The 13,798-nt window shown below is 34.9% G+C and overlaps 1 protein-coding gene across 1 annotated transcript in view; it reads left to right on the top strand.

The window, feature by feature from the left end:
• The window catches only part of LOC124167128 (small conductance calcium-activated potassium channel protein-like), a 594,701-nt gene extending 582,271 nt beyond the window's left edge, over window positions 1-12,430 (top strand). Inside the window, exons 5-6 of the mRNA XM_046544924.1 lie at window positions 7,719-7,820; window positions 12,425-12,430. Coding sequence (XP_046400880.1) covers window positions 7,719-7,820; window positions 12,425-12,430 — 108 coding nt within the window. The remainder of the gene's footprint in view (window positions 1-7,718; window positions 7,821-12,424) is intronic.
• Window positions 12,431-13,798: the final 1,368 nt, after the last annotated feature.

The following is a 13,798-nucleotide window of genomic DNA, read 5'->3' as shown; positions in this document are numbered from 1 at the left end:
GGAATCAGTGGATAGGAATTCTGCGGAGACGATAAAGGGAATGAGTTCCTGGTAAAAGGTTGGCTGGGAAAAGAACTCCTGTCCTGAGGCACCTAGTCGAAGATCTGTATTTCATATCAAACCAAGGGGACGGTGGCAGGTTACGATTGTATTCGAGGGTTTTCTTATATTATCACATTGTACGTTAAGTATTTGCCTGGTGGTAATAGTTAATATGTAATAAAAATACGTCACTAGATCAGTGAAACTGAAAATAAACATTGAAATTAGTCTTACAAGATAAATTTTTTGCTCCTATTCCTAAAAATATTTATGTTGCTAGGAAAGGGCTAAAATAGTTCTGTAGGGGTTCTATTTCAATCAGCAATCGTCCAGTTAATATAGGAGAACTTTTTTAAGTTGTTCCTTTTTTTCAAGGACAACCACGTTAAAATCTCAGCACGTGATCTGATGTGGTAAGATTTTGTCATGGAATGAATGCCTATAAAAAATAACTGGTATTAAATTCAAGTCTGCAGTATCAAAATTTATGCCGCGTTTCTACCTTCGTTCATAAAAATACGGTGACGCATGAAATACACGCCGTCATTATCTTTAGATTTTTAGATCATTTTTAAGGGATAAAAGCCAAAAAAGAAACGGTAATCTTCGCTCCTTTCTGGGGATTATTCCTCACATGAATACGCTCCGCTCCACCCGTCTACCATCTTGATATAAATAGATGGAGCAACTTCATAAAAGTATTTTTACTTAATAATGACGCAGATGTGCCAATATATCGAGCCAATAAAGTATTTTTGGAAGAAAAGCAAGTATCTGTTTCACAAGTATAAATCAACTATCACCCAGTCGAGCCTCATTCTACTTTAGGGGAACAATACACGTTGCTTTTCCATTAAGAGCCTGCTAAGATGCTTAAGTGATCAATTTGATGTAGTTAAATTTTACTGCGCCATGCTAGTTTCTATTAACCCTGTCATGACACAGTATATAATGTCCAGTTATTGATTATCGGTGCCCTAAGAAACCAGGCACTTTTAAATGAAAGATTATTATCCACTTTTCGGTGAAATCGCGGCATCTATTCCTATTTTAATTCTAAATACTAAGCCTAATATGTAGTGCTACTGCGCGCTACCTTTAAATATCTTAGATATAGTCTCATGTTTTAAATTTATAACTTCCCTTTCAAGTTCAAAGGATTGCTCACGTAATCACTTTGTCAATAAACTTAAGGAATTACAAATGCTATTCGTTCGTCGACAGAAACGTTTGTCCAATTAGTATTCCATTTTTATTCCTTGCTAGGGAAATGGTACAAAACGTTTAAGGAGTACCTACTAGCAAAAGGATTATTTTTGTACCAAGAAAATTAAATTACTGTCGTAATAACGTTTGGTATCCTGACTCCTTTGTGGTGTAATACATGGCTTAAATAAAAGCTCTTAATTTTTCCCCAATACTTCATTACTTAGCTTGCCTTAGTACTTCAATTCATTTTTTTATTTTCCTGCATTAGCTTGGCTAAATCACAGGCTTAAATAACAAAAGGGCTCAGGTTGCCTATTTGTCGTGTTATAAAACGTTTATATCGTACTCTTCAATAAAGTCTGGGATCATAGTGTTAATTTAAAAAAATACCACTATCGTATTTTGATTCGTCGCATTATTTACGTCGTGCTTAGCTTGGCACCTCATGATAGAATTTACGGTTATAAAATATGTGCTCTTTTGATTCGATTTCGACCCATTTCGTCTAACGGAATAGACGAAAACTAATTACAGTATCGGGCAGACTTCCAACCTGTTGATCGCGAGTCAAAGTACGGCATTTTTTCGTGTAATTAAAAAGTCTCGCCAAAAGTTCATCAGGCACGTTTAATAGCTAAAATTAAAGAGTCAAGCTTCAAAAACTCTTGATCGGGCGGTGTGCCAGTTTTTGGTATCTATATCAGCGACAACTATTTTACTTTTCGACTGTGTTTCACAGTTTGTGTGTATAGGTAAATATGCGCCTTTCAAAATACTTCAATATTTTTCGCTGGTGATATATCTTTTTGATTTTTGTGTTAAATTTTATGAGCAATATTCCCACTTTTTCTGGTCGTTTTTTTCCCGTATACCCTTAAAATATTTTTACAAAAGCTAATTTTTGCGCTCATTTAATGGTGTTACATTTTTTATTTGTTTACACTATTTGAAAGTGTTTCTCGTACAAGGGAACGATTCGAAATTTGATTCCACGATTTGAATGCCGTATATTGATTTGGTGCAAAAGGTAAATAGAAATGCTAATTTTGTAGGTATTTCGTTCAGTTTCTCCTTTTTACATTGCAATTAATTATTTAGCAACTTAAAATCAGCAAACCGATTGCCATTATTCCGCCTCTACTTTTGCCAGGTGATCAGGCTAGTATAAAATAAAAATATTATTAGTGAATAAAATGCAATTAAATAGTATAGTTGTGAAAAAAATCCTTTGAAATATTCATGATTAGTGGAGGAAACAAACTGCTTTCATGGTCCGAGCTGGTGACCTTATGGCTCGATGTGCAGTACGCTAATCATTAGCAGTTGGACTGAATACTACCATATGAAAATATTTGTTTGCCTTCTGCACCAAAGAATCGTTCAAATCGCGATGTAAACTTTCGTAGCCTCCCAATGTAGGTGAAAATGTACATAGAATTATCACGCTGTTACATGTAGATTTGTTGGAAACGTATATGCATCTTCGTGCATTCCATCACATGAGGTTACCAATGCAATCCAAAAATAAATTCAATCTCTTTTTTGAACACCTCAGTGGGGCCCCCCAAGACGTATCTACCTTTTTTCGCAGTTTTTAGTTTATATATTTTTTTGACAGCCGATTCTAATATCCGCCGTCTGTCGTCCCCTGTGTCACTGTGACTGGACACGCGAATGGCGTTCCGGACAGCGTCGACATTGAAGGGACAACGATTCAGTCTCGCCATCTTCACTTATTTTCATCTCTACCGTATATCGGCAGAAGAGGATGGGGTTTGGTTCAATCGAATGGAGAGGAGATATGTTTAGAAATCATGCTGACTTGCCTTACGGAAAACTCACGCATGTCAATGTTGAACTTTGCTGTCTTTGGCTCTTTCGAAATTGTTTGACATCCATTTATGTATTTTTTCACCTTAATTATACCAATTGTTTGATCATTTCAATATTGATTCATATCGTAAGAAAAAAATTCTCCTGGTTGCATTGCTAGTATCTTCGAAGTTCAGTTGACTTCCATTCATCGTATTAAATGCCGAGCACTTAATTCAGCCCTAGTGGAATAGAATTGCTTGGAATTCATGATTTGAAATGTAAATAGAGAAAAATATAGGCCCTGTATTTTAAACTCGCGCATGCAGCTGAAATGTTTACGTAAAGATGCGAATGATTTTATCGAAGTGTACGGAAATTTACTGCTTTACCGCTTACAAGAATTCTTCTAATTAAAAAAAATAGGTTCCCTCTTTTTTTCAAGCAGAGGTATAACAGTGCCGACAGATTAAATTGCTGATCATCAATTTCGATACACTATTTTTTCTGCTACGAACATACCTTTATATCTGCATTGTATACCGCTGGAAGCCTTTGAAGGCGTTAGATAGAATTCTAGTAAAGCCGTCGAGTGTATTTAACGGTAGCATAAATGGTTTAAGTGTATTTTTCCTGTTAAAAGTACTACTTTCGTGAAGAAATGACGATAATTAGCACACTGCTGAATTACCTCCGATAACAGCAGGTGGAATATTTTACTAGGAGACCACAATTATTGCAATCCTTGTATAACAATTGAGTAAGATATCGATCCCTTCTCAAAAGTAAATTCTCAGACATCAGATCCTCGGTGTTCCAGTCAAATTGGACTTTCATTTTCTATGTACACGGTATCTTATGAATTATTCATTCCGTATGTAATTCTGCATATCTTTTACATTCGCATGCTTTTTTAATATTGCCAACATGTCTCAGTTTTTGTGTTTAGCTTAACATTTTAACAGATATGGTCTTTTCATCTAATTTCATACCGCTTTCAAATACTCTCTCTCTCTTCAATGAACTCTCGCTCGCATTGCTTAGTATTTGATCGTTTTATGACCAGGCTGTCATTTTTAACATCTAAAAAATCTATTTCTATTTTTACCTAGCTCTGCTTATTTCAGTATTTCTTAAGAATCTATGAGGAATACTTGAAGAAGTTACGAATTATATTTTCATCTCTTTTTAACAATGGTACTTTCTACAATTCTTTGCATGCTAATATTCTTCCGAAAATTGTGAATCTTATACTCATTCCCATTTTCATATTTTTAGTATTTATATTTAGTTCATAATGGTTGCTCTCTTATCTCATCGAGTTTATCGCTATTATTAAGCTCTATATTCGATTATCTAATTTTTCATATTAGGTCCCGACCTTTGTAATGCCACATATTGTGATAATATTTAGGAAACACCTTTTATATCTCGACCGCGGTAGTGATGGAAGCTTATTGCACTTGAAATAATAACTGTGATTTTTATATGATAAGAATTGAAGAGAGACTTTGGAAACATCCCTTGTTTCTGAACCATTGAATTTTACTCATTTTCCTGCATTCACTCCGTCTACAGATGTCACTTAGAGTTACGTTGGGAAGAAAATCCTTTTTGTTTCGCCGATTCCCACTTTTTTTGCTAATTTTTTCACTCTTCATTTCGGAGGCAGACTTCCTTTCAATTCAGGAATATTTCTGTCACGTCATTTTTACAATTCTCTCGAGACTTCCATTTTAATATTTATTATTCTCAGCGCACTGTTTCTGGGGCCTTCAATGTTTTACAGCTAAATATTCTCTTTGGATATCTGTGTCATAATTTTCATTAAAATAGGATTTTGTTTGCATTGAGTAAACAAATTTTGCAGCCCTTAAATGTTTTTTATTTTAAACTGCTACTAGTCTTGATTCGTATATTCTCGTAGAAACCCAAGACAAGGTGAAAACACCCATACAATGCCTGTAGAGCTAAAATTTTCCCTATTAATTCAATGGGATGGAGGGAATATATATGTGCAGCTCCGAAATGATGTGTAATAGTTGTCACCATAAGTATAACTTTGATGGTATTATCTTGTATGATGTGAGGCACGATATGGTAGAAGTTCTAAATATTAGTAAAATTAGACATTGCAATATTTCCACTGACTTTTATTGTGACACTTCGCGTTTCGTCGTTTGCAAACACTTGGTACTGTTGAAACTTGATAATGTTGTTTGTAACGACGAAACACGTATGGTCATAATAAATTCAGTGGAAATATTGCTATGTCTAATTTTACTAATATTGATGGTATTACCTCAAACCAGGTCATATCTGAAAATATTCCTTGTATATTTTCTTGCCCTACTGAAAACATTATTTCAGTCGTCAGATCTCTGGAATAAATCAAATATGAAGTCAGATTACCAAATATACTGAGACCTAGGCCGTTAATTTACTTTGTTTGAATTGGTATTAGTGCCCATTGTGAGCCACGAAATAATGAAATTGATGGCTTGGTACCATCGTGAACTTTAGGTAATAATCAGCTGATCATCTTTCTTTTGGAATTTGTAATTCTGTTAAAAGTTCTGGATATGACTTTGACATGACTTTTGCATAAGCGTGTTTATTAAAAATCACTAAAGTAATGGAAAAATTATGCTTAATTATCGGAAAAATATTCCCTTTTTTCTAGTCAGTGGATCGATTCAGGAGTTTGATGAATGATGGAATCAATGCGGTTTGTTCAGCACATATGATGAAATGGAAATAAAATATGACCTGGATTGTTGGCTATGCTTGCGTTATACTAGAAAAAGTACGGTGCTTTAACATCCTGTCGGTCAATGAAAATCCAAATTAATTAGGTCTTTGACCAAAGAGGAGACAGACAACCACACACAGTTTAAAATATCTTGCTTCTACTCATAAGCGGTCCTTGAAAATCATTTAATTTGAGAAATTACTGTGCATAGATTTCGTCGTTATCCCCTGTGATTGTCTCAGTGTTCGTTCCATATTTCAGGCCGTAAGTTAGTGTGATTACTGAGCGGTAATAGGGTTTTGCGTGCGTTCAAGATGCATGAGAGAGATACATTTTCAGTGAAAATTGTCTCAGCCGCAAAATAAAATGTATTCTACTTCACTATTATTTTAATCTCGTCCATAAGCAATTTTGATCCCAAAATATTATTATTAATATTTATGAATACCTGGTCATATTTTTTTTATATTTAATCAAAAATTCGTTAGTGATAGTTCTTGTAGGGCATTTATATGTTGAATAGAAGTATTTTTTAGGGTACCCATGAAATGATTTATCTCCATAAGGTACTCGATCATAGTGAATAGATTAACTCACTTATACACCATGATCTTGAATAATTTTCTTTCCCCTGCCATAATCCAGAAGTTAAATAAATCTTTACGGAGAGTAATGAGGTTATGTAAACTTATTCTCAAACATGATTCGGATAAATTATGGGTAGTAAAGAGTTTAATATTCATTCAGATATAAATTCTGATTTTCCTTTAGGTTATTATTCTGTGTGTAGAATCATTTCTTGTAGCGTGTTGTTAATCAATATTGCTGTGAATTGTTTGTTAAAGAACATTACTACACAAAATATCTATGAACCTTCATAAAATGTGTCGCGTCTTTCGCCAATAATTATCCCATTCTAAAAATGTGAGTAGAGGTATAACATATACCAGGGTTATAAATTCAAAATTAATCCATGTGTACTCTTAACCATTAACAGTGAAATAACTCTGTCAAATATTGCATATATGGTAATATATAATGAGTGTACGGCATGCTTTGCTTGAGTAAGCTTATGGCGCTTGAGATATTGCTGTGGTAAGGCGATTATTGGTGTGAGCTCGTTTATGTATTGTTAATGTATATAAGTGTTCTGTTTATGTATTTATTTCAGAAATGTAGCATGGTTTGCTATTGTCGTGATGAGTGGCTATTTGAATATGAACAGTGTTACCTATGTACTTGTGAATTAATGTGTTGCTGTTACACCACTACTTTTCCTGTGTATTTCTTCTCATTGAAACCGCAATTATATGCAGAAAAGCCAATTTCAATTATTTGTTACAAGTATTTATTGCAATTCATGGTTTTAGTATTGTTATGTGGTACATGAGTCCTTCATTCCCATTCTTAAGTAAGATATTATTCGCTAATGCAATGATTTATTACTATCAATGCGCCGAGCTGCTAGCTGATTGCTGCATTATAGCTTGGTTTCTCCTTTTCACTTACCTTGATGAAGTCTACGTATGTAAATGGCATTTCTGCATCATATTTTGCGTAACTTATACAATCATTGCCTTCTTCTTTTTCCTATAACTCTGCTGCTAATTTTTTCACCTCATATCTATCCTGTATATTCTCTATACATTTGCTATTTCATGTTTGAAAATGTATGTATATCCTCCAGTTACCTCATTCCTCTGCATTTGTTGTGGATATACTAGCGTATGCTTTTCTTTCCCTTTCTTGTCAGAAAAAAACACTTGTCAAAAGTGAGCACATGTCTGGGAATTTGTAAGTTTTGGTCGACTCTGGTTCGTGGTGAGATGTGTGTGGGGTGAACCATCTCATCTCCGTGGAGGTATTTTTATTCTCTAATGCGTAAAAATCTGTTATTCGACAGGGCATCCTCCTGTGTCCTCAAACCTTGGCGCAGACGCGACGAACAAGATTCAGAAGGGCATTTACGGATGCAACCAGCGAGACGGTCACCTACGTGAAAACGGTGGGCCATGTCATCCAATATATATATATTATACTTCATTTTCTCCGCAGATTTTGTTGAAGCATTGCCCTGGCTTTTTTTCACCCTTCTACCTTTGCCTATTGCATCTACATCGCCCTCACAATACTCTCACAAGTTTCAATGGGCCAGTTTCATTTTTTTAATTATCTTTTCTGTAAATACGTTTTTTTTTCTTATCGTATAATCCTCGACCATGGGTACAGATTCTATGCTCACAATTAAGTGAAATTTAATTCGAAAATTTCGTTTGATTTTACGTATGCAAGCATTTATTTCAAATTATTATTTTTCCGTTAAAAAGTTGTAATTCAATAGTTGCTGTCTAGCCATCTAAGATTATGAATGTTTCATACATAAGTTGATAATATCACGAGTACATCCCACGCGTGTTTCGTTTCTCAGCTAGTACTTGGTCAAGTGGATGGGCCGTGGTTCCGGCCGTGGCAAGAGCTACCTGATGAATTAAATGAACCATTACTTTACCGCTTTACAGATTTGGGGGTTACGAAGGGTGGGAGGGTATCTTTCGCGTGTCCTTATTTAAAACTTTTAAGAAAATCGCTGATTGCGGAAGGTATGTTTTTCTTCGCTATTTATCTTTTATTTCCAACGACCGTATCCTTTTTAATGAATTAATAATGTCGGGTGTAAATGGACGAACAACATCCTACGGCCTATCTTCGCTTATGTCAAGCCTTTATTTAGTTATTATAGTAGTCTGTATCTATCTTCCTACTCTTTGAGGCTTTCAAATATGTTAAAACTTTGAATTGCATATATTTAACATTATGTTCAGTATTCAATATAAATAGCTGCCTCTTTCATTTCATCGATACTTTCTAGACGTATATGTAACTCCATAAAAGCTCTGCTATAATTATTTTTGTTTTTTTGGGATAATACTTGGTAGAGCACCAGTATTCAAACAAATTGTGGCTGAAGTTATGGATGAAGTTCTCTATTCCCTACGTTATTCAATTTCGGGGTATCCTTGGGGAAATTTCAATGGAAGTGTCGCATTTTTTTCTTTTGTGTTGCGTTTTATTTACCTCACCTTGTACAGTTTACCGCACAGAAACTGGCCTTTATGTATAAATGCACCCGAATTCCTACAATTTCCAACCCGTATATCCTAGCCAAACTACCTAAAACACATAAAACATATCACAACAAGCGTGCAAGATCTGAAGTCAGTTAAAATAAATAATAATATTTCTGAGCGAAATTCATTTAGAAATATAGTCGATAAAGGACGTTGATATGATCTTAATTATATTTGTCATTGGAGATAAATACTGTGAGCATGATTACTGGTAACTGAAGCTGCAAAGCATCAGGGTTGGTTAAAAATTGAAGCTTAAACGGAAATATGATTGACTTTCAAGTATTTTGCATTTTAAATAAATTTCTCATTGTAGGAATCACATTGTTTTTGCAGCCATTTTCTTCTGAAAATTGATGAAATATTAATTGATTCAATTATCAACGGCACTTTTAATTCTCCTATAATTAGATGGCTATTTCCATACGAAGAGGATTCCTGCTTTGCTATTGTGGTAATGTAGATTTTTCGGTTTGTTCTCAGAACCAGGCAGTCATTCTGAATCCGTCCTTCTTTAGACATTGCTTATTTCATCTTCAGGTGACCTGCAACTTTAAGCTTTATATGAAAACTTACTTTGAATCAATACCCACAATAAAATCCCTGTTTATTGTAGAATACACGATGTTTTCACCCTCCTCAGATATTAATTGCACGTAGAAAATGCAGTAGTCCCGAGCTACATGACAAATGAACTTTTAGCCTTCCATGCATTAGTGAAATGCGTTTCACTGTCTTCGTGTATCTATTTCCTCCTGAATTCCATATAAAAATTACGTAAATGTAAATGCTGGTAGTTTCATCCGCTAATCTTTTTATCAAAATCTTTTAACGTCCCTAATTTACTGTACTACCTTCGCAGAAGATTGGGTTTAAGAGCTATTTTGCACATATTTTTTTACCGAGGACTTACAAGCTAAAATTTAAAATACAGTTTACAAATACGTTCCTAGTGTGCGAGTATATTTCAAATGAATCATACCAAAGACAACGTATTAAGTTGCATTTGTCTTTTCTAGTAAAATGTGTTGGATGCCATGGTATTTTCATTCGGTATAAAAATTATTATTAAAATTTTTATATGGAATATTTCATTAAAAAATCTTCAAACCTTGCATATAGCTAACACTCAACAGGTTTTATCGCGCGCAGTTACAAACCCTTTCCTTATCCTGGCCATTTCACAAGCCTCCACCAATGCATAGTTTTCCCTTTTGTTGAGCCTAGTTCCCCGGCCTTATACTGCACAATCGGCACTAGTAAAAAAATCAGTCTTAAAAAAGGTCGCACCTAAGTTCGGATAGCGGCATGACATTATTTTTCCTAAAAAGTGATGCTCACCTGTTTTTTATTTGCACCCCTCCTTATTTGACCAATGTCGGAACCATCTGATCCTGATATTAGGCCTAAAATAGTAGAAACCTGACTGAAATAATAGAGATCGCATGCGTTGATTACTAGAGAAATCCATGCCGGGTAAAGGAATGAACTCGGAGCATTGTGAATCCCTGCTTTTTGACGGATAAGAGAGTGTAATCCATGCATCTGTATCCCTTTAGTAAGGCCTTCCATTACTCTGATGATAGAATACCCCATAGTGATATCAAGCATATGTGGTGTTGCATACCAAGTAATAGCCTTGAGTGTATGGGTGAATGATTTTTTTCTGTGCAAGTGTGCTTGCTGAATCACTTTTTTTTACAAACGATTTGTTGATATCGAAGAAGACGGATTTTAGACGGCTAAATAATGCCTAGGTTTCAGTTATAATGTATGCTCAAAGTATTAACAGTGTGCTTGAATTACTGTTGGCACCTTGCATTTACTAATACCTAGGTGTTATATTTTTATAAAATGGCGATGCTACCAGTTATTTTTTTACGGATGCTAAAACATATGTGTTGTGTTCACTCAAAGAAATCATACTGGTTGGCTAACGTGAATCTGGACAGTAAAAACGAAAATACGAAGAGCTGGTTGATCATAATATTATTAACACTCGATACAAGAATTTTAAAATTTTGTGAACATGTAACTCCTTATATAATGTATATTTAACTCTGTAATCTTGTTCCATTTATTTATTGTATGTGTATAATGAGCTAGTGATGAATAACACTGAATTTAATTACTTCGTTAAATTAAGGTAATTAAAGTCCGATATAAACATGTTTCTATTAGTAATTCGTTCGATAAAATATATGGTCGATAACTTCTTTGCAATTCAAAGAAATAAATTTTTCCTCTAAAATGCATGAAATAATTAATGAAAGCATTCATTATATGTTTCACATTCTATTCCGTAACTACAGAAAATTCTAAGCTGGGGTATCCTAGGTTAATTAAATTAGATTTACTGGCGCCGTAGTTGGTAAATATAATTCAGTTTTTAGTTTGAGAGTAAATTAGGAGCTTGGGGTAAATGGCCTTTCATTTAGAGGTAGCAGAAATAATTAGGACCTGCACGTGCATTTCTGGGTATAATGAAGAGATTATCATCAAGGGATGTACAATAGAGGGTACTTTTAATGGAATGGTTGTATTGTTATGAATTCTTGAAGGTCGTCGGAGTTGGAAAATGAGTCGATTCGGAAAGTTGGGCATTTCTGAGGTTTCAAAAGTTCATTAGAGTTCTTTCACATTCCCTTTTTTGGTTGTGCGATCGCTAATAATGGCGTGATTCGTGCTGATGGACCTTAGAGCATTTGAACTCCAATGTTTCATTCACACTAGTCTTCTTCTGAAGTTATAATTTTAGTGTGGGTGTAGTAACGCAGGACGCCTTTAACGAGTGGTATGTCAATATAACTAGCTGTGGACCCGAGCGATTCACGATACAGGGCCTGTGCGTCACTCACAATCCATTCTACTTACATTGGGTGGATTTTATCCTTATTTTCTTCTCCTTTTCCACGAGAATGGGTCAACCAAGTTTTTGCATCGATTATTAATTAAATGAATATTCTACATTTCATCCATTTGTTTACCTTTGGAGCTGCAAAATCAAACCATAATAGGTTTTCTCCCTAATATCTCCACGACAGGTATGCGATACTGTTCCATCTTACGATATCATTGATACAGTATCTTGGAGTATAGACCTTGAAGAATTTTAAAAGCAGAGTTTTGCAAAATTTAAGTATGAATGAATAGGAATACATAATTAGTTATGTACTCGTATTAATTCATGCATAGGTGCGTACAAAATTTAGAAATTGAAAGTGTATGAATATAACGGAACGTTGGCAAAAAATTTGCATAGTTCATAGGACATAGAGGTCAAGAGAAGAAAAAAAATTCACGGTGTTGGTCCAAATTAATCGCAACGTGCTATTATTTGAGTGTTCCTGGTAATTAAATTGTTAAGCATCCATAATTAGTGATGTATATAATGCTGTTTCTTTCCTTTTTTCTTTCTAGTGTTTTAGGTGAGGAGGAATCCGGACTCATTACAATTATTACCTCCCCCTTTCATTTTCAGGTTTGATGTATGATTTCAATTTTATCACAATTTTTCATGCATTCATTTATGTGTTCGTTTTCCTAAATGAAAAATTTTGATTTTTCTGTGTAATTTTCCAGCTTAATCCTGAGGTGAGTAGAACCTTTGGATCATACAGTTGTTCTTTTATTTTTTGCAATGTTGAGGCAATTTATGTCTTTATTTCCCGTGTATTTTTCGGTGAAATTTTTGCTTTATTCATTTCGCTGAGCAACGGTCCAGCATCTTCAGTCTGCTTGGCTTCGTAAGTTTGTAGACTAGTGAAAATTTTGGTAGAAAAAAATTGGTTCTAAAGATTTCGAATGGCTCATTCCATTAGTATATTTACCACGTGATCCATACAAGTTATGCTCTTGGATACCATTGTCTCGTATATCATTACCTCAATTTTCTTCCCAAAATCATTGTTGTTCCGGAAAATAATAATTAAGCAGCATTTACCGCATAAACTCCTGCCTACTTATACCTTTCGATGGCCTTGTGTCAAAATAGCCTGCCTATCCTTCAAATTAATTTCTTGTTGGACATATTACGAGACAAATGGTTGACAATTTGAAACCATGAGATTTCTACTCTTTTGAAGTGATGCGTCATAGCAAATTATGCAAAGATATTTAACAAGTTGGTGGTGGTTTTCGGGTATTGCTGTGTAGAAAACATTTTTACTCGACGTTTCACTCCTCCTACTGGGAGCGTTATCAAGAGAATGGAAGGAATTTATTCTCGTCCCGAGCTTATATATGTTTTTCGCTACCCATTGTTGTGCCGGATTTGAATTTTAATTGAATTTGAATCCGGCGCAACAATGGGTAGCGAAAAACATATATAAGCTCGGGACGAGAATAAATTCCTTCCATTCTCTTGATAACGCTCCCAGTAGGAGGAGTGAAACGTCGAGTAAAAATGTTTTCTACACAGCAATACCCGAAAACCACCAACAACATAGATAAAAGAAGCTGTGAAAGTCTTCAGACGAATATTTAACACGGTTTTTTTGGGCGATATAGATCCCAGAAGTGACTATTTCTTGGTCTATTTCGTTTTTCTTGGAAGCAGTTATCGATCTGCGAAATATCAGGTATTCGGGGCCGGACTGAGAGAAAGTATTGGCGCGAATTTTCTTTCTTTCTGAGCTTCATCTCGTTCTGTCGGTCACGTTGACGATGAATTATTTATGTGAGGAATACCCCAATTTTTCGAATATTTTAGGCTGTTTTCGTCAAAGCTTAGACGGCTGACTCACCACTCGACCTACTTTCGTGAACCATTTACTTTACCCATGTTATTGACACAACACCATTTTCCACCGTCCGGAAAACTACAAATAAATGTTATCGCGCGCATCGATTCTCT

Source organism: Ischnura elegans, chromosome 10 (assembly GCF_921293095.1).
Source record: "Ischnura elegans chromosome 10, ioIscEleg1.1, whole genome shotgun sequence".
In the NCBI taxonomy this organism is placed as follows: Eukaryota; Metazoa; Arthropoda; class Insecta; order Odonata; family Coenagrionidae; genus Ischnura; species Ischnura elegans.
Note: the sequence above shows the minus strand (reverse complement) of the source record. Positions and strands in the feature narration are given on the sequence as shown.